The sequence below is a fragment of the Ranitomeya variabilis genome, chromosome 2 (genome assembly GCF_051348905.1).
Source record: "Ranitomeya variabilis isolate aRanVar5 chromosome 2, aRanVar5.hap1, whole genome shotgun sequence".
NCBI lineage: Eukaryota > Metazoa > Chordata > Amphibia > Anura > Dendrobatidae > Ranitomeya > Ranitomeya variabilis.
In genome coordinates, this window is record NC_135233.1 from 120,194,709 (window position 1) to 120,222,449 (window position 27,741).

Genomic DNA, 27,741 nt, shown 5'->3' on the forward strand with positions numbered 1-27,741 from the left:
ATTATTTACCATAATGTAATGATTACAATTAAACTTTCATATATTATAGATTCATTATCCACCAACTGAAATTTGTCAGGTCTTTTATTGTTTTAATACTGATGATTTTGGCCTACAACTCCTGATAACCCAAAAAACCTGTCTCAATAAATTAGCATATCAAGAAAAGGTTCTCTAAACGACCTATTACCCTAATCTTCTGAATCAACTAATTAACTCTAAACACATGCAAAAGATACCTGAGGCTTTTAAAAACTCCCTGCCTGGTTCATTACTCAAAACCCCCATCATGGGTAAGACTAGCGACCTGACAGATGTCAAGAAGGCCATCATTGACACCCTCAAGCAAGAGGGTAAGACCCAGAAAGAAATTTCTCAACAAATAGGCTGTTCCCAGAGTGCTGTATCAAGGCACCTCAATGGTAAGTCTGTTGGAAGGAAACAATGTGGCAGAAAACGCTGTACAACGAGAAGAGGTGACCGGACCCTGAGGAAGATTGTGGAGAAGGACCGATTCCAGACCTTGGGGAACCTGAGGAAGCAGTGGACTGAGTCTGGTGTGGAAACATTCAGAGCCACCGTGCACAGGCGTGTGCAGGAAATGGGCTACAGGTGCCGCATTCCCCAGGTAAAGCCACTTTTGAACCATAAACAGCGGAAGAAGCGCCTGACCTGGGCTACAAAGAAGCAGCACTGGACTGTTGCTAAGTGGTCCCAAGTACTTTTTTCTGATGAAAGCAAATTTTGCATGTCATTCGGAAATCAAGGTGCCAGAGTCTGGAGGAAGACTGGGGAGAAGGAAATGCCAAAATGCCTGAAGTCCAGTGTCAAGTACCCACAGTCAGTGATGGTGTGGGGTGCCATGTCAGCTGCTGGTGTTGGTCCACTGTGTTTCATCAAGGGCAGGGTCAATGCAGCTAGCTATCAGGAGATTTTGGAGCACTTCATGCTTCCATCGGCTGAAATGCTTTATGGAGATGAAGATTTCATTTTTCAGCACGACCTGGCACCTGCTCACAGTGCCAAAACCACTGGTAAATGGTTTACTGACCATGGTATTACTGTGCTCAATTGGCCTGCCAACTCTCCTGACCTGAACCCCATAGAGAATCTGTGGGATATTGTGAAGAGAAAGTTGAGAGACGCAAGACCCAACACTCTGGATGAGCTTAAGGCCGCTATTGAAGCATCCTGGGCCTCCATAACATCTCAGCAGTGTCACAGGCTGATTGCCTCCATGCCACGCCGCATTGAAGCAGTCATTTCTGCCAAAGGATTCCCGACCAAGTATTGAGTGCATAACTGAACATTATTATTTGATGTTTTTTTTGTTTGTTATTAAAAAACACTTTTATTTGATTGGACGGGTGTAATATGCTAATTTATTGAGACAGGTTTTTTGGGTTATCAGGAGTTGTATGCCAAAATCATCAGTATTAAAACAATAAAAGACCTGACAAATTTCAGTTGGTGGATAATGAATCTATAATATATGAAAGTTTAATTGTAATCATTACATTATGGTAAATAATGAAATTTAACACTATATGCTAATTCTTTGAGAAGGACCTGTACAAATAAAAGCCAGCTTAGGATAAAAGCCAAGCCAGAATCTCAATTTGCAAATGCATGTTTCAGGGTATGTGCACACGTCCGGATTTCTTGCAGAAATTTCCTGAAGAAAACCGGAAATTTTCTGCAAGAAATCCGCATTTTTTTTTTTGCGTTTTTTTCGCGTTTTTTTGGCATTTTGCAAGCGTAATTAGCTTGCAGAATGCTAAAGTTTTCCAAGCGATCTGTAGCATCGCTTGGAAAACTGACTGACAGGTTGGTCACACCTGTCAAACATAGCGTTTGACAAGTGTGACCATCTTTTTACTATAGATGCTGCCTATGCAGCATCTATAGTAAAAGATAGAATGTTTAAAAATAATAAAAAAAATAAAAAAAATGGTTATACTCACCTGCAGGTGTCCGTTCCTATAGATGCCGTTGTGGTTCAGGACCATGACGTCGCGGTCACGTGAGCGGTCACATGACCGGTCTCGACCAATCACAAGACAGTGACGTCATCGCAGGTCCTTCACCGCACACCAGCTATAGAAACCGAAGTGGCAGCATGCAGCTGAGAGGCGGGAAGACATCGAAGGTGAGTATATGACTATTTTTTATTTTAATTCTTTTTTTTTGACCAATTATATGGTGCCCAGTCCGTGGAGGAGAGTCTCCTCTCCTCCACCCTGGGTACCAACCGCACATAATCTGCTTACTTCCCGCATGGTGTGCACAGCCCCGTGCGGGAAGTAAGCAGATCAATGCACTCCTAGGTGTGCGGAATCCCCTGCAATTCCGCATTTTAATGAACATGTTGCTTTTTTTTCCGCGATGCGATTTTTTCGCGGAAAAAAGGCTACATTTGCACAAAAAATGCGGAATACACTGAAAATAATGGGAGGCATATGTTAGCGTTTTTTTCGCGTTTTTATCATGTTTTTATAGCGAAAAAATGCGAAAAATACTGAACGTGTGCACATGGCCTCAGGGTGTTACCTCCTTATCAGTGCAAAGTGTGAGATCTGATTTGGCAAGGTGAGAGGCTTCTGACTGGGATCTAAGGGGTAATGTTTCTCCTTGTGGAGACTGACATGTCTGGCCTAGCATGTCAGTGTAAGGAGTCTTATATGCTATACAATGCTCCTCTGTGAAATTAAATATGCTAATTGTCTCTTCAGAGAGGAAGAAGACTTATACTCTAGTGCCCAATAGAAGAAGAAGAGGCAGCACTGACCGTTACTTTATTCAGTGTTGTAACATGTCTGCGGGTGAGGAGGGTGTAGACGAGGTCAGACATGTCCCACTTCGCCTGCCGACATGTTGTTTCGCCACTAAATAAAGTACTGCACGTGAAATGGTGAGTGTTGCCTATTCTTCTTCTATTGGACATTACGTTCTCTTCTCTCTGGCTAAGCACCCTAGCTTTCTTGTCCTCCAGATCGTCACCGCGCTGTTAAGCTGGACTGACACGTACCAGTGTCCAGGGACTGGCGTCGGGATTCTTCTTCCTCTGCTGCCTCAATTAAACTCTAGTGCCACCTATTGAATGTAGCAATCCTAAAAGACCCTTTAAAGATCCTTACTATATGACTTAGGAGCATTGCATGGCATATAAGCCTCCTTACACTAGCATGCCAGACCAGGCATGTCACTTTGCACAAAGGCAAATTTTTCCCCTTAGACCCCATTCTGAGGCCTCTCGTACCGCCAAATCAGAGATCATACTTTGCACTAATGAGGAGCAACACTCTGAAACACAGTGTTTGCAAATTGAGATTCTGGTTTGGCTTCTTTCCTAAGTCTTATGGCATGGCTCTTTAAGGGTTCAGTATTGACTTTTAGGATTGCTACTTCCAATAGGTGACACTAGAGTACAAGTCCTCTTTCTCTCTGAAGAGGCAATTTGCATATTTAATTTCCCAGAGGAGCATTGCATTGGATATAAGCCTCCTTACACTGGCAGGGCAGGCATGTCACTCTCCACAAGGAGAAACATTATCCCTGTGATAGCAAGTAGATATCTTGAAGATTCTATGGCATGGAAATAACACAAAATATGTATATTCACGACTCGAGTACAGATTACTAAGTGAAGACTGGCTGTGGGTCTCAACAACCTCATATTTAGTTATAAGGCAGGACATTGTCGCCTGTACTCGGACTGTGAATGTCGGATGTGTGAGTCCAGCCTAATTTATATTAATCAGGAAAATCCCATTAAGGAAAATAGTTGAAAAAACCTATATGTTATTGCATGGAAGTATTTTGCTTTCAATTGAGTGCCATGTGCATCAGACCATTTTACAGAGAAGTCAGCACTTTCATTACAGTTTATAACATAAATCCCTGTATCACCATTATAACTAGTGATTTGCCCAGTGAGGAAATGGGAATGAATTAAATGAAAAGATTGGATTTTCCTATTGGACCCAATGGAAAGGTTAATGCAGAGCTGTAGTGCCTCCTGTAAGCACCTTGGTGCAAGAAATTCACTAATGCCATAATACTTATATGTAATTGTAAATACAATTAAAAGAAATGGGCTGAGCCGGTGTAACCGAGACTTTCCGAGACGGAGCCTCGCACGCTTTTTAGATAGAATTACCTTTATTAAACATTGGAGAATAACTCCTTGGAGTATAATACTAAGAGGCTTTAAGCAGTATTTATGGAGTGAAAATAAGATGGAACCATCCTTTTTAATTAAATCTTTTTCCCCTTAAAGAGGAGATGTAATTGAAAGCCTTGACTTCAAGAACACAATTTGCTCAAGGCATCTGTAACAACCAGCTCCGCTATATATATACTGATCGAATGGTTCATTACTATGCAAGTATACATGTAGTCTCATATATGAAATATTCACAAAAGGACATTCAACATGGCGTTCGGAGATACTGTGCAGATGTCGAAGTGCTAAATATATTGTAGAAAGAGTTCACATTCTAGATATTCATGGCTTAAAGTTATGATACATTTTCCGTAGAACTAAAGGTAAATTTTAAAGGGTTTATCTTGTCTTCTTTCTTCAGGAGCACTTGTTATAAGGAGTAGATTTCTAGCAACTGCAAGGAAATATTTATAAAAACATGATTTATTAATTTGGCTTTAAAAAATATAAAGAAAAAGACTAAAATATGAAAACACTTGACCAAATATTTACATTTCTTATTCTTTTTCTAATATATATTTTAAAGAGCAAATTAATAAATAGTGTTTTTATAAATATTTCCTTATGATTGCTGGAAATCTACTCCTTTATACAAGAGTTTCTGCCTGGGAACTGACCCTTCTATGCACCGCACCTAGCCAGAATTATTCAATTACCGAATCTGGTGACTGATGTAATCCCCCTTTTCTTCTCATGTTTCTGCGGGAGCGCTCTGCTCTCCTGTCCTCAGTCTTCCTGTGTGCCTTATCAGGAGTGCTCTGCTCTCCTGGCTTCCTGTATGATGTTCTTCAGCAGTGTTCTGCTCTCCTATCCCCTTGGCTTCCTGTTTGCCTTCTTCAGAAGCGCTCTGCTCTCCTGCCTCCTGGCTTCCTGTTTGCCTTTTTTAGGATCACTCTGCTCTCCTACTTCCTGGCTTCTTGCTTGCCTTCTTCTGGGGTGCTCTGCTCTCCTGGCTTCTTGTATGATGTTCCTCAGCAGCGCTCTGCTCTCCTGCCTCCTGGCTTCCTGTTTGGTTTCTTCTGAAGTGCTCTGCTCTCCTGGCTCCTGGCTTCCTGTTTTCCTTCTTCTAGAGTCTTCTGCTCTCTTGCCTCCTGGCTTCCTGTATGATGTTTTTTTAGCAACTCTCTGCTCTCCTGCCTCCTGGCTTCCTGTTTTCTTTCTTCTGAAGTGCTCTGCTCTCCTGCCTCTTGGCTTCCTGTATGTTGTTCTTCAGCAGCTCTCTGCTCTCCTGCCTCCTGACATTCTGTTTGCCTTCTTCTGGAGTGTTCTGCCCTCTTGCCTCCTGTATGATGTTCTTTAGCAACACTCTGCTCTCCTGCCTCCTGGCTTCCTGTTTGCCTTCTTCAGGAGCACTTTGTTCTTCTGCCTCCAGGCTTCCTGTTTGCCTTCTTCAGGAGTGCTCTGCTCCCCTGCCTCCTGGCTTCCTTCTCGAGATGACCTTGGGCTGTTGAAGATTGACAGTATGGACCAACTTCATAATCGCGCTCTTAGTTCAAACTGAGTGGTCTACCATGGGGCTTGCATTGGAAGATTTTCCTCTACATCAAAGGAGAAGCACACAGGCACTAAATCTGGTTGGATCCAGCAATCCGGCTAGCTTTAGAGCAGCACATGCTGCTTTCCTCAGTAACTGGCCACTCAGAGACTATAGAGTGGCCGGTAAATCAGGCAATGAACTGTACACATTATAATTAAAAATCCCTCTTTTTTAAGAATGGGTGCAATTGCTCTTTTCAATTTTATCAATTAATGAAGATGAGACAAGCCCTTTAAGTTTACGATCAGCATTGAAGATTATTTTACAATATACATAAAGAAATAATCTTCCTAAGCAGTAAATTTGGAAATATATTGGTTTAATTACTTTAATTGTACCTGATTTATAGCCTGTAATATAGACAAGAGCTGCATTGGCAATTTTTAATTCTTTGGAGTTGAAAGCTTCTAGACTGTCCTGCTTATCTTGTGTCTGCACCCATCTTGTCCTGGGGATTTGCAATCTGGAAAGTGTTTTCTTTACACCAGATACTTGCTGGCAATATGATTTAGGGTGTGGTAACTGTTCCAGTGCATAACATGAGCACAGGCAATCTGGTAGAGAGCTTTTTGACCATAAGTCTGTGGACTGATTTTAAATGGAAGCAGTCAGTAGGTTTTTGCTATGTAATCTGACAGCATGATGTACACTACCTGACAGAACTTATGTCGCTTATCCATGTTATGTAAATAAAAGCTTATAAACTGACGTTAAATTCATCCATTGGTTGTATAAATTATTCTTTTGAAAGCTGAAACCCTCCGAAATATGGTTTAGGTTAAGAAAATAAATTGGGCATCAATGCAGAAATATTGATCAGTTAATGGACACAGAATGGTCAGATTTGGGCAAGACAAAAGTTTTGTCGCCCACAGAAAGTAATGTCATATTCAAATAATTAACTTAAAATACAAATATATGTTGCATAACATTGGTGAATGAAGTTGTGGTGCTATTAGAGTCATATTTAATATTTTGTGTGACTTCCATGAGCTTGAAGGACTGCATCCATGCGGTTCAACAATGATTCATACAATTTATTAATGAAGTCATCAGGAATAGCAAAGAATGCAGTCTTACATGCCTCCCAGAGTTCATCTAGATTCTTTGGGGTTTTTTTTAAGATGATTCCTCTTTCATCCTACCCCAAACATGCTCAATGATGTTCATGTCTGGTGACTGGGCTGGCCAGTCCTTGAGCACCTTGATCTTTTTTGCCTGGAGGAACTTTGTTGTAGAGATGGATGTATGAGATGGAGCACCATCCTGCTGCAGAATTTGACCCCTTTTATGATTTGGAATATAAGAGGTAGCTAATACTTCCTGATAGTTTGGGCTATTGATATTGCCTTCCACCTTGCAAATGTTTCGCACACCCCCATACTGAATGTAACCCCAGACCATGATCTTTCCACCACCAAATTTAACTGTTTTCTGGGTGTATTTTGGATCCATATGGCTCCAGTAGGTCTCCTGCAGTATTTGCAGCAGCTGTGGTGTAATTCTACTGAAGATTCATCAGAGAAATCCACGTTCTGCCACTTTTCCAGCGTCCATCTGTTTAGCAGGCTGTGGGACTTTGCAAATGCCACACGGTTTTTTATTTGCCTTTTGTTTAGTGCTGGCTTCTGGGCACTGATTCGACCATGGAGGCCATTTCGAGACAGAATCCTACACACTGTTCTAGTTGACACAGGGACTTGAGGTGGCCAGGCATGTTGGAGCTCTGCTGCAGTGGAAGAGGGGCTTGCTTTGGATTTTCTAACCAAAAAACGTTCCTCCTGAGCAGTTGTCTTGCGGGGTTTGCCGGACCTGGGCTTGTCAAACACATCTCCAGTCTCTTCAAATCTTTTTTTTTAATTCTTTGTACTTGATGCTGAGACACATTAAATGTGCCAGCCACCTCTGCAGTGGATCTGGTCTTCAGCCTCTTGATAATCCAGACTTTGGTCTCAGGGTGGATTTTTGGCATGTTGTCAGAGCTCAAGTTGCAGTTCAAGTGAAGGTCTGGGGTGCTGGGTTTCTTTTTATACACACACTAATTAACCGATCATTTACTGAGCACAGGTGAGGATGTAAACTAGGATTGGGTGCATTATATGACCAGACGACAAAACTTTTATTCTGACAAAATCTGACCATTCTGTGTCCATTGACTGATCAATATTTCTGCATTGATGCTAATTTATTTTCTTAACCTAAACCACATTTCGGAGGGTTTCTGCTTTCAAAAGAATAATTTATACAACCAATGGATGAAGTTAACGTCAGGTTATAAGCTTTTATTTACATAACATGGATAAGCGACATAACTTCTATCAGGGAGTGTAGGAACTGAGACCCTGATTCCAGCGATGTATCACTTAGTTTACAGGGTGTATCTGTTGTAATAAAATCACAGTTTCTCTGTTGCATATCTAGCAGAGCTCAGAATACTGAGCCCTGTATAATCCCACCCACATCACTGATTGTCAGCTTTCTGTGTACACTGTATATTAACAGAAATGTAATAATCAGTGTTTGGGGCGGAGTTGGACCAGGAGTGACACCTAGTTCTCCAGTGATAATCTCCTTCTGATAAAACACTGATTTTATTGAAACAGCAAATCACAGCCCAGTAAGTGACACATCAATGGATACAGGAACTCAGCCCCTACATCATGCTGCTCTCGGATTGTATAGGAAAAACCTGCTGACATATTTTCCTTTAATTACTACCAGACTGTAACTTGTGATCGCAAGATGGGTGTTGCTATGTATTTTCAACGTTACTCAACTTTTTATGAAGGGTATATCCATACAGGAGCTGTAAGATGGTGTTCAAAGGTTTGGGGCTCCCTGGTCAGTATATGTAAATATACTGTATGTCTCCGCCATAGTGGAAATAAAGAGTATCTCTACCCCAGAGGATATTTCCTGTATTACAGACAATTTGAATAGACAATGTGTAATGCTTAATTTCCCCTGTGGTGGCTCTGCAGTGTAACTGAACACTTCCTGTTAGGGTTTTTTCTCATTTGTGGTTTAGTAGCTGAAGAATTAGGCCTCTTTCACACTTCCGTCTTTTTCCTTTACAATCCGTCGTTTTGTGAAAAAAACGAATCTACCAAATGGTGCTGCTGGATCGTTTTTTCTCATTATTAGTATTGCTATGCAGCCGCATGCTCCGCTCTCGAGTGACGGCGGCAGAGCCGGGTTTTAACATGCGAGACTCGGCCGTATTTCACACAAGTGAGTATGAGCCCTTAGGTTCCAGCACAAATTCCAGAAATGTATGCTATTCTAAAATAGTGCATCAGACCTGACGGGCCCCTGTACATGCAGTGGGGTTTATCGAGTGCTGCTGGTTTCTTTCATGTAATAGCGCCAGCTATTGGAAGCAGCAATCCTAAAAGTCAGTATCAACCCTCTAATGAGCCTTGTCACATGACTTAGGATAAAAGTGAAAACTAAAACCAAAATCTCAATTTTCAGACACTGTCTTTCAGGGTACTACCCGTCATCAGTGGAAAGTGTGAGATCTGGTTTGGTTGGGTGAGAGGCACCAAGGGATAACATTTCACCTTCATAGAATCATAGAATGTTAGAGTTGGAAGGGACCTCAAAGGTCCAATCCGCTGCTCAATGCAGTGCAGGATTCACTAAACTATCTCAGACAGATGTCAGTCCAGCTTCTGTTTGAAGACTTCCATTGAAGGAGAGCTCACAACCTCTCGTGGCAGCCTGTTCCACTCATTGATCACTTTCAGTTTGCAGTCACCTTGCAGAGAGTGACATGTTAAGCCTTACATGACAAGGTGAGGAGACATTTAAGTCTTGCAATGCTCCTCTGGGAAATATGCCTTTAAGTTATAACTTGAAAAGAAGCAGGGAAAAAATACAATTTGGATTTTATTTTAGTAAAAGGTTTCTGAATGTTTAACTCCCATATTTTGACAAGTAAGAGGATATTCCGTCATTACATTCTCTGCTATATCTCATTTGTCTAGCTCAGAAAAGCCAACCATGTCTTATTATTGAATTCGGAATGTAAGACAGCAGGTATAAAACAGTTGCAATTAATTTATGTAATCTATGTGCATCAGCTGTCTGGCTTTCTGAAGCTGACGTTCCATAAATGTGCTATTCACAATGAAGATTTGCTGTAACAAAAGCTAGAAATGTACTGAGAAAACCACAGGAGGACAACCCAGACCTAAATCCTTTACCCCAAGGGTATGTGACTTGTTTTAATCTGTCTCTGCTGTGTCCTATTTTACAAATAAAGGAGAGGAGTACATTTCCAGCAATGCGACAAGGAGTCTTCGTATATCGAATCACTACATGGGGTGTAAGAATGGACTCTATTATCGGCGTGCTTCCAAACGTCCATAGAGATTCATCCTGATAATACTCTAGCGTCTTACTTAGAGGAAAACCTTCTGAAAACCTGAAAACACATTATTTTTAAATCTTGCTATCAAGCAAGACATTGGTGAGCAGAACTCAGTCCTTAAAGGCAATATTCACCCTTAGAGACCAACTTGTTTTTGCTAAATTTGTCCAAAATGTTATACCGATAAGCTTTTTTTAATCCATCTCTATAGTTATTTAAGTTTGTAAAGACTTGAAGCTCATAACCAGCAAAACAAAGCCTAAATTGGGCCAAGGAGGAAAAATTACATGAAATAATGAAAGCAATCTGGTGCTCCCGGTCAGTCTGTCCTGTAGCTCTGAGATCCTCGACTAACCATGGGACCACTCTTACCAATCAATGTTCTTAGTGGTGTACTTCTGAGGCCTAGGGACTGGCTGCAGTGGTTCTTAGTCACCACTGCTGGACTCCGGAAACCTACCCCTAGGGTAGTGGGTCTGGGACAGCTTGGGATTTAGGAGATAAGTAATGTGTCTTTCATTGTTTTATACAAATCAGAAAATGTCTTCAAGCATAGCATACTTGCAGCTGTGGCAGAAAAATTAGAGGTTGTCCACTACTGTAACATTGATGACCTATCCGTTGGAAGGAGAGAGGGAGAGGAAAATGATAAAGCTCACCACGTTGACAACTTCAGTTCTCCACGGTAGTTTATTCGGTGGGTGCCGCATCCGTTGGTGATTGCAGCCATAATGAAGAGGAGGAGGGATATTTCATAAGCACATTCCAAACAGATAATAAAACAGAATTTTTATTAAAACAATTTTAAAAAGGTTAAAAAGACCTCGAAGACTGATGCGTTTCTGGTGTGCAACCACACCCTTACTCATAGGACCATGTGTAAGGAGGTCATCACACACCAGAAACGCGCCAGCTTTGAGGTCTTTTTTAACCTTTTAAACATTGTTTAAAAAAAATATTCTGTTTTATTATCTGGTTGGAATGTGCCAATAAAATTTCCCTCAACCAATCCTTAGGATAGGTCATCAATTTCTAATCGATGGGCGGACCCATGGAAGTTCAGGTTCTGGTACCCGACCAGAGCTTTATTACAAAGTTTGGTCGGGTACCAGAACTGTACCCGAACTTGAACCAGAACCCCATTAAAACAATGAAGACCTGAACTTTTGAACTGGAAAATCTCTCTCTCTCCTTCTCTCGGAACTCCGAACATGCAACAGACTTCCGGGAGAAGTCCATGTTCGGCGTTAAGCACCGGATACTAACTGTCTGGTACGAAACCTGAACTTTTAAGTGCGGGTTTGCTCATCTCTAGGTGAGACACCCGGCACCCCCTGCTGATAAGTTGCTCTTGGTGCCGTCAGCTGCCGAATGTGTTCAGTTACACAGCTGCACCGTTTATTGATGGTGACCACGACCAGATACTGCAGTAAATACTGTATTACAATATCTGGATGTAACTTAGACCATATCTATTTGCATCATATTATTTTATATAACATCAGATACATTTAGTTAAGATATATTCTTCAATTTCTCTTCTATTCTCATCTGAGGCTGCAATGATAACATAGATCCATAAACATATATCAGGAGTAGATTTTCATCTATTTAGCCTACAAAAATCTTTTTTGAGATCACATATGACCATATCAATGGCGAGTCTCCTATTATCTGCTGCGTCCAATATACCAGGAGCCTTCATCCTCTATGAAAACTGCACTAAGTTCACTCTTCTTGGAACATTACTAAAGATTGCTCAGCACCGGATTGCAATTAGAATAATCTCAGAGTGCGCATGGTGTGTTACCGATTCCACTAACATAACCCTATAAACCCATCACAGACTTTATCCAACATGTTCTTTATTTCCGTTGGTGCTTCAATAGGTAAAGCTGTCTACAGGAAGGTTCATTTTAGAGACCACCCTATGCCATCTTCACTCATCAACATTACAGGTATATATACTTGGTTGCTGATATTTTAATCACATTAACACAAGATTGGAGTGCCCTTCTCCTAACATATTAATCATTTTTTACAGTATCATTTTCAAGTTGTCAAACATTTGCAATTCTCTGATACACGATGTGATGGTCGGATCACTAAAAAAGTTCCAGGACAGCCTGGATGCCATTCTTGATAAGTATTATATCACTGGTAATGGGGATTAGATTTATGGCGATGCGACAGTGATCCAGTCTGATTGTCATATGTGGAGTCGGGAAGGAATTTTTCCCCTAAGGGCCTGTGCAGACGACCTTATTTTCGTTCCGAGTGCGATCTGACAAAACATTGGATGGCACTCGGGCCAATCTTATTCTATGGGGCTGTGCTCATGTCCAATTTTTACCTCGGACCGAATCGCAGCAGGCACAGTTTGCATTCAATATTTGGATTGCACTCGGCCATGCAAGTCAATGAGTCTATGGAAAAAGTCGGGCTTCATTTGGATGACATCTGAGTCTGGTCTGATTTCCACGGACTGACAGAAATGAGAAGATGGAGAAATGTTTTTTTTCCACCTTCTCATCCGAGAAAATCGGATCAGACTCTAATCATACTCTGATAAAACGCTGATCACAGTTTGATCAGCCCCATTCTCTCGGATGAGAGAACATATGGTGGTGTGACCCAAGCCTAATATGGGGCAATTAGCATCAGCCTTGTGGGATCTTTTCCTCTGGATTAATGTATTAGGGTATAGGTTGAACTCAATGGGCTTGTGTCTTCAATCATCCTTAAAACTATGAAAATAATAAAAAGACAAGAACTTAATATTGATGAGAAGATAAAATTGCCATGGTGAAAGGTACAGTTAAGTCCCATTTACACAGTCAGATAACTAGTCCATAACTTTCGACACTGATATACTAATTCGTCATTCGTTTGCTTCCATTTACATGGAGCTATTCTTCAGCCAGTTCTTTCCTTTGAATAAAAGAGTGGTTGTGAACGATAACTGAGAAGAAGTTATTGAAACCGAAATTCTTCACTACCATTATCATCTCTGAATGTGAGCAAAGGTGACAGTATTCGGGTAAGAAGTTGTGGATGAATGGGCAGGGACAGGCAATAACGGTGAATCTAAGGGGACTACTTTTCTACAAAGCTTCCCTAGCATCTGAGCACATGTGAATTCTCTACCTAAATTTTAAACCGACCCTTTAATCCCATTCTTCAGTGGTCACCTTACAAAAAGAAACACTGACTAGTATCTCATCTTTGCTGTATACGGATAGTGAGCTTTGAGATAGTTTACAATTTTTTGGATGTACTGATTTGAACTTCATTCTGTTAGGCTACGGTCACACTATCAGTATGTGATCAGTATTTTACATCAGTATTTGTAACCCAAAACCAGGAGTGGAACAAACAGAGGGGTAAGCTATAATAGAAACACGTCACCAAGTCTGTATTTTTGACCCACTCCTGGTTTTGGCTTACATACAGTGGGGCAAAAAAGTATTTAGTCATTCAGCAATAGTGCAAGTTCCACCACTTAAAAAGATGAGAGGCGTCTGTAATTTACATCATAGGTAGACCTCAACTATGGGAGACAAACTGAGAAAAAAAAATCCAGAAAATCACATTGTCTGTTTTTTTATCATTTTATTTGCATATTATGGTGGAAAATAAGTATTTGGTCAGAAACAAACAATCAAGATTTCTGGCTCTCACAGACCTGTAACTTCTTCTTTAAGAGTCTCCTCTTTCCTCCACTCATTACCTGTAGTAATGGCACCTGTTTAAACTTGTTATCAGTATAAAAGACACCTGTGCACACCCTCAAACAGTCTGACTCCAAACTCCACTATGGTGAAGACCAAAGAGCTGTCAAAGGACACCAGAAACAAAATTGTAGCCCTGCACCAGGCTGGGAAGACTGAATCTGCAATAGCCAACCAGCTTGGAGTGAAGAAATCAACAGTGGGAGCAATAATTAGAAAATGGAAGACATTCAAGACCATTGATAATCTCCCTCGATCTGGGGCTACACGCAAAATCCCACCCCGTGGGGTCAGAATGATCACAAGAACGGTGAGCAAAAATCCCAGAACCACGCGGGGGGACCTAGTGAATGAACTGCAGAGAGCTGGGACCAATGTAACAAGGCCTACCATAAGTAACACACTACGCTACCATGGACTCAGATCCTGCAGTGCCAGACGTGTCCCACTGCTTAAGCCAGTACATGTCTGGGCCCGTCTGAAGTTTGCTAGAGAGCATTTGGATGATCCAGAGGAGTTTTGGGAGAATGTCCTATGGTCTGATGAAACCAAACTGGAACTGTTTGGTAGAAACACAACTTGTCGTGTTTGGAGGAAAAAAAATACTGAGTTGCATCCATCAAACACCATACCTACTGTAAAGCATGGTGGTGGAAACATCATGCTTTGGGGCTGTTTCTCTGCAAAGGGGCCAGGACGACTGATCCGGGTACATGAAAGAATGAATGGGGCCATGTATCGTGAGATTTTGAGTGCAAACCTCCTTCCATCAGCAAGGGCATTGAAGATGAAACGTGGCTGGGTCTTTCAACATGACAATGATCCAAAGCACACCGCCAGGGCAACGAAGGAGTGGCTTCGTAAGAAGCATTTCAAGGTCCTGGAGTGGCCTAGCCAGTCTCCAGATCTCAACCCTATAGAAAACCTTTGGAGGGAGTTGAAAGTCCGTGTTGCCAAGCGAAAAGCCAAAAACATCACTGCTCTAGAGGAGATCTGCATGGAGGAATGGGCCAACATACCAACAACAGTGTGTGGCAACCTTGTGAAGACTTACAGAAAACGTTTGACCTCTGTCATTGCCAACAAAGGATATATTACAAAGTATTGAGATGAAATTTTGTTTCTGACCAAATACTTATTTTCCACCATAATATGCAAATAAAATGATAAAAAAAACAGACAATGTGATTTTCTGGATTTTTATTTCTCAGTTTGTCTCCCATAGTTGAGGTCTACCTATGATGTAAATTACAGACGCCTCTCATCTTTTTAAGTGGTGGAACTTGCACTATTGCTGAATGACTAAATACTTTTTTGCCCCACTGTATACTGAGGTAAAATACTGACCAAATACTGATAGTGTGACCGTAGCCTTAGTACGTAGCCAGGTGTCTGCGACCACCACCGGGGGATGGGCAAACTGATGTGGATGGCACACTGTGATAAATGGTGATATTAAAATAACATTGTATCTCATTTTGAGATGGATTAAGAAGTAATGAATTAAATAAATCATAAGGTTATCAAATGACCTTATAGAAGATTGGTTTTACCCATTGTATATACTTGCAAGGTATCCTCACATCACCGTCATGCTAAGCTTGGAGGCCCAGAAATCGTTATCAGCCGACTGCACATGTTAATGCAGTTCTGTATGTTATTGTGCATCGTGTGATCTATAATCTCCTGGTTGTATGGATGAGAATGGAGCGAGTTTGGTAATTCATTGTGCAGTATGTTGGGAATGTGGCGGTGCAGTGTATGACGGTACAGGAGAACAGCACTATATGGTGGTACTTAGGCATCGTATGGCACTATTGCAGACGCTGGCTGGTTTATTATTTAGGCAGATTATTGCGGTAGTGTAACTGTAGTACTTTTGCCCAGACAATTCTATAGCACTGGTATTACTGCACCATATAATAGTTATTAATATAATAATAATATAATAATTATTTCAGAACTGGTGATTATAATTAGACAGCGTAGTATTTTTATTTTTTTTTTAAATTGGACGATATTATGATTTGGGCATTATATGTTATATGGCTAAATAGGAGCGGCAGTGTCACACCGATTCAATATCAAACCCTGGACTTCTCAGATTTTGTCAATCATTTACCGAAACATCCACATAAATATTCACCCGTTCAGACAATCATAAGTCATATACAGCTGTATCAGGTTCTCCCTATCCTAAAAAATAGACTGGGAGCCCTGACACATTGTAACAGCCCCATCAGCTGGGTGACTCTGGATACACAAGGATGTTTCCTGTCGCTGGCAGAAAAGGAGGTTTGGACGATAGTAAGGACACTGGATTTCCTTACGCTGTCTAATTTTTAAACAGTGTAAATCTAGACTAGATTGTGTTAAGACACACCACATTTTTAACCATTGCCCATGTTATATGATAAATCATGGCACAAATTTAAAGTGCTGCCCCCTCTCAGAAAAGGTTTGGGTAAGCAGTATTACTTCCGCTCATCTGGATCCACGGTCGGCTCTCCACCGCGGCTCTGCTCTCTGTTTGTTTGCAGCATTGATGTTGCGTCGACAGTATTGCAGCTCATCACAGACTGTGCCCTTGTTGAGCCGCTGAGCGGACTGATTGACTGCAGCGCTGTCGATGTGACATTATCACTGCTTAATTCTGGCTCAGATTGCTACAAACAGCTGTTGTACATGCCATGCACCACATATAGTTATATATCTAGTACGAAAACATGGACTGGTCTAGCAGAAAGTGGTGTGACTTGAAGGGTTAACTAGGCTATGGTCAGACAGCCGTAGATTGTCATCCTGAAGAATCAGGCCAGTTGTGCAAATGACACTGTGATCCAAGTTCGATCTGAGTGTCATCTTGGTGCGATCTGATTCTCTTGGATGAGAGAACCGTTGCACAGGTGAGGAGAAGATGGAGAACAACGTTTCTTCATCTTCTCCATTCTGACAGTCTGTGGAAATTGGACTGCACTCAGGTGTTATCTGAGTGCAGTCCAATGTTTTCCATGCACCCATAGACATGAATGGGTAGATCGCACTCGTCTGATGCATACACTGGTGTGAACGAGCCCTCATACCTAATCTTGGACTTATACTAAAAAGGTTTCTGAAAGGTGATAGCCCCTTTAACTTCATAAATCTCCCCCCAATAAGAAAATTAGAAAAACACAATTATCAAAAAGTCCTTTTTCGGGGGGCCCTTTCAAGACGAGTGGACATGATATTGACTCCCTGTGGGTGGCACTGTCTACTATGCATAGGAAACGAATGACTGGCCATATATTTACCAGGGGATAACAGATGATGACCGGATTCTTTTTTGCCTACAGAAATGTATTTTCTGCCTTTCTTTATCAGCAAATCCTACAAACAAAAATAGACCGAGCTAACTCATCTGTCATATGAAAGCAATTCCGAAATTGTCGCAGTCTCAAATTCTTGATAGAAATAGTGATATACCGTAGAAATGTCTATAAATCACATTAGGACTTACGTGGGCCTTAGGACCAAATATAGAAAAGGATGACGAGAGGTTATCATCCTGGGCCATGACAACATTACCGTCACCGGTCTGGGTTCCACCCTCATCGGCAATTCTATAGTCTGCCGTGGTCGTTAAGGGTTAAAGCTGAGGACAGAATCTTTGTGCAGCATTTCTGTGCTAAATTACCAAGAGCGGTAACCTTGGCTGGCTTGTGAAGCTGCGGCAATCCAACTGCTGCTAGCCAGACAGCAACATATGTATAGCCAGTAATAATGAACAGAGCAAAGGCTTCACATTTGGTATTAGTTACAGGTAATTTTCCATCTCCAGTGATAAAGAACTGAAGAACTCATCCTGACATGTTAAAGCCTCCAGCACTGACGGTACTCCATAACCAGATGGGAGAATTTTTTATTCTTTAAAAAGCTGAAAAAAAAAACACGAATTCTATACACAGTATTATATGGCATATACTATTTTATATCTACCGTATATTTTGCTGGTATTATTAGATGCTTTACAAATGGTTGTGCCATTTTTACAAAATTATATAGCTATGAAACCACTTTACGGTATAGAAGGATTTCCTATATCAAAAGATGGCGATTCTCATCATCACGGATGTGGATTCTTTACTGTAAGAGCAGTGTGATGGTTGATTCACTAAAACAGTTCAATGAGGGCCCGGATGCCTTTCCTGATATATATAATATTACAGGTTATGAGTATTAGATTCTGTGCTGGGACACTGATCCAGCGAATTAGTCTGATTGCTGTATGTGGAGCTGGGATGGAATTTTTCCCCTAATACTGGACAATTGGTATCTGCCTCTTGAGGTTTCTGCCTTCCTCTGGATAAACATGTTTGGGTATAGGTTGTACTCAAAGGACTTACAGGTGCTTCTCACAAAATTAGAATATCATCAAAAGTTAATTTATTTCAGTTCTTCAATACAAAAAGTGAAACTCATACATTATATAGCGTCATTGCAAACAGAGTGATCTATTTCAAGTGTTTATTTCTGTTAATGTTGATGATTCTGGCTTACAGCCAATGAAAACCCAAAAGTCATTATCTCAGTAAATAAGAATAATTAACAAAAACACCTGCAAAGGCTTCCTAAGCGTTTAAAAAGGTCCCTTAGTCTGTTTCAGTAGGCTCCACAATCATGGGGAAGACTGATGACTTGTCAGATGTCCAGAAGGCAGTTATTGACACACTCCACAAGGAGGGTAAGCCACAAAAGATCATTGCTAAAGAAGCTGGCTGTTCACAGAGTGCTGTATCCAAGCATATTAATGGAAAGTTGAGTGGAAGGGAAAAGTGTGGTAGAAAAAGGTGCACAAGCAACCGGGATAACCGCAGCCTTGAAAGGATTGTTAAAAAAAGGCCATTCAAAAATTTGTTCATGTTTTTTGCTCTTTTTTCGTTGACCTTTTTAATACAAAAGTTTTTTGCCCAAAAAGTTTAGACGTATATAAAATCACCGCACCTGGGCTGAATCTGGAATACATTTGCACAAGCACTTGATGACTTTTTAAAAAGTCGCAATTCATGAATCAGTTGAAAACATCTGGAGACCCACAATGATGAACATAAAAAAACAGGCGAACACATATTTATATATAAAAACAAGACTTTAAGTAGGTACAAATAAAAAATGAACAAGGCGCAAAATGGAAAAACAAAAGCCAAAAAACTAAAAACTAGACAAAACAAGGCGCAAATGTAATAGTGAATCGAGACCTTTTTCTGCACTGCTTGACCTGATGAATGTGCTACATAATACTGGAAGTAACTCATGGAGTACCTGTAATGTATGTGCAGCGCCCCAGAGTCCTGGTCGTTGCAGTACTGATGCTCCGCCGCTAAGGGGGGCTATGGTACGTCTGATGGCACTGAAGGAGTTCACCTGACCAGGTATCACAGACACCAATACACTTCACAGTCTGGCCTCCAGGGGGAGCTAAGGGTGCTATGTATTAGGCCACTCCTCACAATCTGGTAAAACTGGGGGTTAGATAGGAAGTTAGACAGAAGCTGACTGGGTTGGAACCAGGCAACATCCTGTGGCAGAGGGTGTTGCAGGGGAAGATTCAGGGGGGTCCCTGTCAGGGGTGGGATCCTGACAGAGGCCTAGCGAACAGAAAGAACGTTACGGGACCGCGCCTGCACTTCATTGCGGCGGTACCCCAAGAAAGGACAAGAAGCGAGGTTTATTGTGCTGAGTGAGAAATTGGATCAACGCAACAAGGAGAAACACCAGTAGGAGTCGTGCTGTAAGACGAGGCAACATCCTACTGAGGCGCGTAGCCGGTGGCCGGAAACGCCGAGGAAGTATTGAGCTCCAGGCCTTACTTCAAACCTACGGCAGGACAGTCAGTTCTAGGCGGGCTGTCTCACCCAATTCACCTAAGCAGACACAGGGGGCAACATTTGGAGAGGGGCGACTCTAGGGTCCCGGAAGACCTCCGAGCCTACCCGTCATACGGGTGCATCCTAGCCATATCATCTGGGGGGACGAAGAAGAATATCATAATCGAGTTGTGAGGGAACTTCAGAAACAGACACAACAGTTGTGAGGACTATCCCGTAAGCACAGCAGGGAAGGACTACAACACACAAGCGCTAGAAGGTAGGCACAGATTTCCACCTGCAAAGGGAACTCTGGAGGTGCCATCGGACCGGCCGGACTCAGGTAGCCTTCAGTAAAGAGGTAAAGAGACTGCAACCTGGTGTCATCGTTATTCACCGCGACCTACACCACATCACAACATCCTCACATTCTCAACTTTCCCTGGACGCCCCTCAGCAGGGTCACGGACCGGGCCTAGCCACCGTGACAACCCCAGACCTGAGACACAGAGGCCCGGTACCGGGTGCCCCTCGGCCCTGCGGCAGTGGGGGCGCTCCATATGAAGCAATATCACAAATTCAGCATTACTATATCTCTGTCTGCACTTTTAATGTAAATGCTCAAATAGATGGTAACAGCAGAAGTAGCGAATAATAGCAGCAGAACAGTGTCACATAATTGTGTATACTGTAAGGCTCTGTCTGGCCCATGGGGTAACAGGGGAATCCCCCTGTGGGCCCCTGTGCAGATCTGGGACACCAAACCCACTATATGGGAAGTACTTGGCATAATTCACTTGATTCACTCTGTACAGAAAAAAGCAGCATCTTATCATTCATTAACCAAACTATCCAGTTTATTATTATTATATAGAGATAGAGGTAAATTTGTGAATGAGGATTGTGTAATATTTGTATGCAGGTGAAAAATGGCCCCCCCAAAGTCAATGTTACTGGTGGGCCCTTGGCACCCCAGTCCAACACTGTATACTGTGCTCACCTATGTATGGGTGACTTGTTGACTTCATGAACTAGTATGTGGAGACAAATTATAATAATGCAATAAGCAAACTAACAAGAAAAGCTCTTCCTGCCAACTGCTACTTAACAGATTCATAGCATTGAGGTCATTCTACTTCTAGCGAACATATATGCGGCTGGAAGTTATTACCTAGAGGGATCTCCGCTCCCCAATGTTCATTCACTTAAAATGGTCCTAGAAGTTGATAATGCGTGAACTTGTAAGACCCTCCTTCTGTTCAGGTAATGTGCTCCAGTTACAATCCCATCACATCCCAGCTTCATTACCCTAATGAAACACAGTTCAAATACTGAGGTCACTTTAATCATTTTCCTGCCGCGCTCTCTGCTAACGCTTCTAAGCCTCACAATTACCAGCAGGCTGACGGTAAACGCAGATCAGCTCTAACTCACTGAGGCTTAGTGTTACATCAAATAAAATGGAATCATCTCATAACAAGCCACTTCATTTATCACAATTAATGAGAAAACATAATGGAAAGACCTATGAAATATTAAATATATATTGGGGTATTGCAGTAATACTCGAGTCAGACAGCACATAGCAGCATATTCTGGGAATATTGTACAGACACGTGAATTTACAGGTTGGGCTTGGTGCTATTCAGCAGCTCCTTTCTGCACATTAGATTGGCAGAATACTCTCCTTAGAACCCAGTTCACATAGCTCAGTTTGGTATTTGCATTTTTCTAGTCCAATTTAGAAATAGTTCCTTATGGAAAGGATCGTGTAAAGGAAAAGCTGTTCGTGTTGTATCACTCTCATTGCCGACTCATTTTCACTTAACCGGTCTTCTATTTTGCACTGATGAGGAGCGAGAATCCTGAAACAGCTGCATGCAATTGGAGAATCTGGCTTGGCTTAATATCCTAAGCCATGTAGCAGGGTCCATATTGACTTATAGGATTGCCACTTTCAGGAAGTGACACTAGAGACCCTGACACATGTTCGGTTCACAACTATCTCTTCTGAATCCCCCATACACAAGTATGCTCCTCTCGGTCAAACATTCCAGAGTTTTCTATGAGAGAGCCACTGCTATACTCATTTGGCATCATCCTATTTCCATTTTGAATAAAAGAACCGGCCAATTAAATGCAACAGGCCAGATCCTTTCGCTCCCCCCATCAGATGCAAGGCCAAGATTGGTGGGCTCAACTGATTTTTGTTTAATGTGTATTTGGACCTTAACTTAATTGGCTCTCCATATATATCCCGAGATACCGTAATTAGTGTGAGATTACCAGTTTTGCAAAACAACATGATTTTGTGGTAGGCTGTAATCATATGTCTACTCTTAGGGCTCTATTCATCATTTGCGCTTTTCATTCTTTGTCTTGTGTTATTATTTGTTGGTGAGTTTGTTTGTATGGAGGTAGATGGGGATGTTTTCACTTTTTTTCCTTTGTCTTGTTGACATTTTTTGTGCCAAATTCTTCAAAATGATACATGGGATCCATGAATTTTGCGCAAAATAAAAAAATGCTCTTTATTTTAGTTTTAAACTGTTTTGTCGCTTTTTTATTGCAAAAAGTGTCATGTGACGCTAAAATGTTGTGGCAGCCAATCAATGAGCTCAGTGGCTCTGAGCGGGGGGTTCCCACGAAGTCTGAGTGCCCCGCTCAGAGCCTCTGAGCACTGATTTGCTGACACAATGGTGACATGGCATCAGGGTCACCTGCACTTGGTAGGTGAGAGGAGTATGTAGCCTATAAATTTGCTTTCATACAAAGAAAATGTCACCTTGTGGTTCTGCCATTCTACAGTGTCTTCATGGTGACTTATAGATATCATTTTGCACAATGTTATTATTGTTTTGTAATTTATTTCCATTTCTTATGGTAATAGCAAGCTGCTCTGTGGCACTTGGAGTAGATGGATTACGTGGATATCCGCATGCCACGATACTTAACACTAATTATTGTTATAGCCTAATTTAGACAATGTCTCCTTTTAATGTAATGCGCTCTTTTTGTATTACTGTCAGACATTAGGATTAAAAGTAGGTTCTAACATGACTAAAGTATATAATATGAGCGATTTTATCTTTTTTTTTATTACAGAAGAGAATGAGGAGAAGCAGCCACTTACTAGTAAAGAAGAGGAGGAGCGGCGTATAGCTGAAATGGGGCGACCTGTGCTGGGAGAACACATTAAGCTTGAAATTATTATTGAAGAATCATATGAATTCAAGGTATTGCTATTGCAATTGTCTGCATAATCTACCATATACGGTAACATCTCCTGCCATAAATAATACTGCCTGTAAAGTTCCCGTAACACACATCACTGCTGAGTACTTCAATAAACAACGTAATCATGGTACCCCATAGGTAGAGCTTAAAAAGTGCCCGATAAACAATATTGCTATCAGAGCACCGCCAACAATCCATACTGTCACCTGTGTCCCTCTCTCCAGCAGAATGCCTTCTTTCATACAGCCATAGATTTTTAAAGAGGACCTTTCACTCGATTTTCTTAGTTTAATCTCAGCACCTAATTTATTTGATGCAGTTCCACTGATTCTGGAACAGTTCTTTTTTTTCTTCTGTGCCCCTCTGTTCCAAAGTTATGGCCCCTGGAAATAAAGATGTAAATTTTCCCTTCTACCAACCAAGGGTATACCACAGAACCTCTGTGTGGGCGATTCCTTTGTCTTCTCTGGCTCTAGCCAATCAAAACATTGCCACACCCACAGAGAAATTATGTGATATACGCCTAGCTAGTTAAAGGGAAAGATTGGATCTTTATTACTGGCGGACACAACTTTAGAACAGAGGGGCACAGAAAAAAAAGAAAAACTGTTCCAGAATCAGTAGAGGAGCGGCAGTTGGAGGAGGCACTCAGTTTAAGCGGAAAAAATCCAGTGAATGGTTCTCTTTAATAAAATGTATTTTTGCCTTCAGCTGCCACTAGAGGACATTCGCAAGAACATGGTTAATAAGAATTATATAAATACATCATAATTTTGGGGTGATTTGCCTGCTCTGTTTGTAGCATGAGAAGACTCCCCTGTTTTACGAGACTGACAAATAGTTGAGAGAGTAGACAAGTATAGTTGATAAATTGAAAATTTTTGACAGTTCACCTAAGAGTTAATAGGGAAATTATAATCAATGGAAATACTAATTTTGCTACCACTGATTTACAGATTCAATATGAATGGCAATTCTGTAGGGACATGAGAAGCAGCCTCGTGATGTTCTTGTATCGCTCTCTTATCTCTCTATTTTGCTCTTTGGTGCTTCCACATTTAATTTAGATTAGTCAGACTAGTATTACACCAGAGCGACACTTGCCTAAGGCTGAATTGCTTAGTAACAGTTGTTCCTAAGGGTACTGTCACACAGTCACATTTTGATCGCTACGACGGTACGATTCGTGACGTTCTAGCGATATCGTTACGATATCGCAGTGTCTGACACGCAGCAGCGATCAGGGATCCTGCTGAGAATCGTACGTCGTAGCAGATCGTGTGGAACTTTCTTTCGTCGCTTGATCACCCGCTGACATCGCTGGATCGTTGTGTGTGACAGCGATCCAGCGATGTGTTCGCTTGTAACCAGGGTAAACATCGGGTAACTAAGCGCAGGGCCGCGCTTAGTAACCCGATGTTTACCGTGGTTACCAGCGTAAACGTAAAAAAACAAACAGTACATACTCACATTCCGGTGTCTGTCCTCCAGCGTCTCAGCTTCTCTCCACTGTGTGAGCGTCTGCCAGCCGGAAAGCGAGCACAGCGGTGACGTCTGACGTCACCGCTGTGCTTGCCGGCTATGGCGCTTACACAGTGGAGAGAAGCAGAACGCCGGGGACAGACACCGGAATGTAAGTATGTACTGTTTGTTTTTTTATTACTTTTACGCTGGTAACCACGGTAAACATCGGGTTACTAAGCGCGGCCCTGCGCTTAGTTACCCGATGTTTACCCTGGTTACCGGGGACTTCGGCATCGCTCCAGCGCCGTGATTGCAACGTGTGACCGCAGTCTACGACGCTGGAGCGATATTCATACGATCGCTGCGACGTCACGGATCGTGCCGTCGTAGCGATCAAAATGGTACTGTGTGACAGTACCCTAAGGGACCAATGTATAAAGAGGATTACTAAAAATAAAAATGCATCAGCGTAAAATGCACTAATATTTTATGTTATTCTAAGGGGACTGAGACTAAGCTCGCTGTGAACATGTCATCCTCATACACAACTACATCTATTTTTAAATCATTATGTAGGGATTTGTCAAGATAATGGAATTCTAAAAAAAACCCAGTTTCTTCATGAATTCTCAAAAACCCAACTTCTGATGACATAGAGGGGTCCATAGGATTACCTCCACCGTTCTGAGAGCTCTGCCTCTTCCAAGATTACTGGCTTGTGTATTTATGCAAAACTTATCTATAACTTTTGCTCCCACTTGTGAGGTTTCATAAATTTCCTTGAGATGCTCACAATACAATTTGAGACTTTAAACAATATACCCTCTTTCACTGTATCCAAAAATCAAAATATTCCCTGACATGAATATTATCTTCAAAGCCAAAAGTATGCTGGATAATAGTCAAAGCATGTATTTTAGAATCTAGTCCAACCAGGCATTCATGATGGTATTGCATGTTGGATAAGTATAAGCCTGTATTTCTCAGTATTGGGGACACCAATCCTGACTAAATCCCCAATTAGTTTTGCTCCACTATTGCCAGCATACACTCAGTATTGTACAGCTCCAGCTCTTCTTTCCAGCATACACTCATTATTGTACTCATTATTGTACAGCTCTCCAGCCTTTCTTTTACAAAAAAATACTTCAATTTTTGACTCATCAGTGCAGAGCACATGCTGCCATTTTTCTGCACCCCAATTCTTATGTTTTCATACTCAGTTGAGTTGCTTGGCCTTGTCTCCATGTCACAATTATGGCTTTTTGGTTGCAATTCTTCTATGAAGACCACTATTTGCTACAGTACTTTTCTGAACAGCAGATGAGTGTAGCTAGGTCCCGCTGGTTGCTGCCCGATCTATATATTTATGGCAACACTGGACATCTTCCAATTTCATAGGGGAGTAAAGATGATGTGTCTATCATCTGCAAAGCTCAGTTTCCTTGGTCAACCACTGAGTCTATGGTCCTCAACATTGCCCATCTCTTGGTGTCCTCAATGAGATATAAAGGCAGATACTTATCAATCATCGGGAAGCCTAATTGACTCCAAATTTATTCTGCTGAAGGACAATGACCCTAAACATACAGCCAATGTCGTCGAGAACTATCTTAAGTGTAGAAAATCAAGGAGTCCTCGAAATGATATGGCCCCCATAGAACCCTGTTCTCATCATCACTGATTCTGTGTAAGATTACATGAAAAGACACAAGGATTTGCAGAAGACTACATCCACAAAAGATCTGTGGCTAGTTGTCAAAGATGTTTGAAACAACCTCCCTGACGAGTTCTTTGGAAAACTGTGTAAAGGTACCTTCACACGAAACGACATTATAACGATATCGCTAGCAATCCGTGACGTTGCAGCGTCCTCGCTAGCGATATCGTTTCGTTTGACACGCAGCAGCGATCAGGATCCTGCTGTGATGTCGCTGGTCGCTGAATAAAGTCCAGAACTTTATTTGGTCGTCCGATCGCTGTGTATCGTTGTGTTTGAAAGCAAAAGCAACGATACCAGCGATATTTTACACTGGTAACCAGGGTAAACATCGGGTTACTAAGCGCAGGGCCGCGCTTAGTTACCCGATGTTTACCCTGGTTACTAGCGTAAAATGTAAAAAAAACAAACAGCACATACTCACATTGCGTCCCCTGCAGTCTGCTTCCTCCTCTGACTCAGCGCCGCAAAGTGAAAGTGAAAGCAGCACAGCGGTGACGTCACCGCTCTGCTCTCACTGTACGGCGCTCAGTCAGTCAGGAAGTGGACGCAGGGGGACGTGAATGTGAGTATGTGCTGTTTGTTTTTTTTAGATTTTACGCTGGTAACCAGGGTAAACATCGGGTTACTAAGCGCGGCCCTGCGCTTAGTTACCCGATGTTTACCCTGGTTACCAGGGGACCTCGGCATAGTTGATCGCTGGAGAGCGGTCTGTGTGACAGCTCTCCAGCGACCAAACAGCGACGCTGCAGCGATCGACATCGTTGTCGCTATCGCTGCAGCGTCGCTTCGTGTGAAGGTACCTTAAGGCTGTGTTCACATGCCCCTAATCATCAGTTAGAACGGATCCAGCAGCAATCTGTTGACAAAAAAGTTGTGCAGACACACCTTATTTGTTCCCCTAAAAAATAATGATTTCAACTGAACCTGATTTTTTAACTTTGAAGTCTATGGAAAATGGATCAGTTAAATAGCCATTTGGTTTTCCCCCAATTGAAAGGGATCCATTTTGCCTACCAGATCAGTTTCAAATACTGTAGATAATTACTTTGAAAGTTCACATGTCCAGTAAGAAAAATACGAATCCTTTTCAAACAAGAGAAAAATGGATGGCTAATTAACGGATACTTTAAAAAAAAAAAAAAAAGCATCCGGTTGAAATCTTTTTTTTTTAGGCGGGCAAAAAGGTTGTCTCTGTACAACTTTTTTTGTCAGCAGATTGTTGCTGGATCAGTTCTAAAGAATGATTACTGCACATGTGAAAATAGCCTAAGTGTACCTAGAAAAACTGATTCTTTGATGCTGTTTTGAAGGCAAAAGGCAGTCACACCAAACATTGATTTAATTTAGATTTCTCTTTCATTCATTGACTTTGCCTTTTGTTAATTGCTAAAATCAATTAACTATTAAAACTTTTACTTTTGAAAGCAGTACCATTTTTTTGCACAGGACTATATATTTATGCATATATCTACTTCTCCTACCTATCACTGTCAACAGTTCTGCAATGACAGACCGTGAGAGACCATATTATACCCTATTTTTCGGACTATAAGACGCACTGGACCATAAGACACACCCCAAATTTTCAGAAGGAAAATGGGGA

General features: G+C 41.6%; 1 protein-coding gene across 6 annotated transcripts in view; it reads left to right on the top strand.

The window, feature by feature from the left end:
* Window positions 1–27,741, top strand: part of SLC8A1 (solute carrier family 8 member A1) — a 718,740-nt gene that overhangs the window by 608,926 nt on the left and 82,073 nt on the right. For all 6 annotated transcript variants that reach the window (XM_077282897.1, XM_077282895.1, XM_077282894.1 and 3 more), the window contains one exon: window positions 22,820–22,950. In XM_077282897.1, coding sequence (XP_077139012.1) covers window positions 22,820–22,950 — 131 coding nt within the window. The remainder of the gene's footprint in view (window positions 1–22,819; window positions 22,951–27,741) is intronic.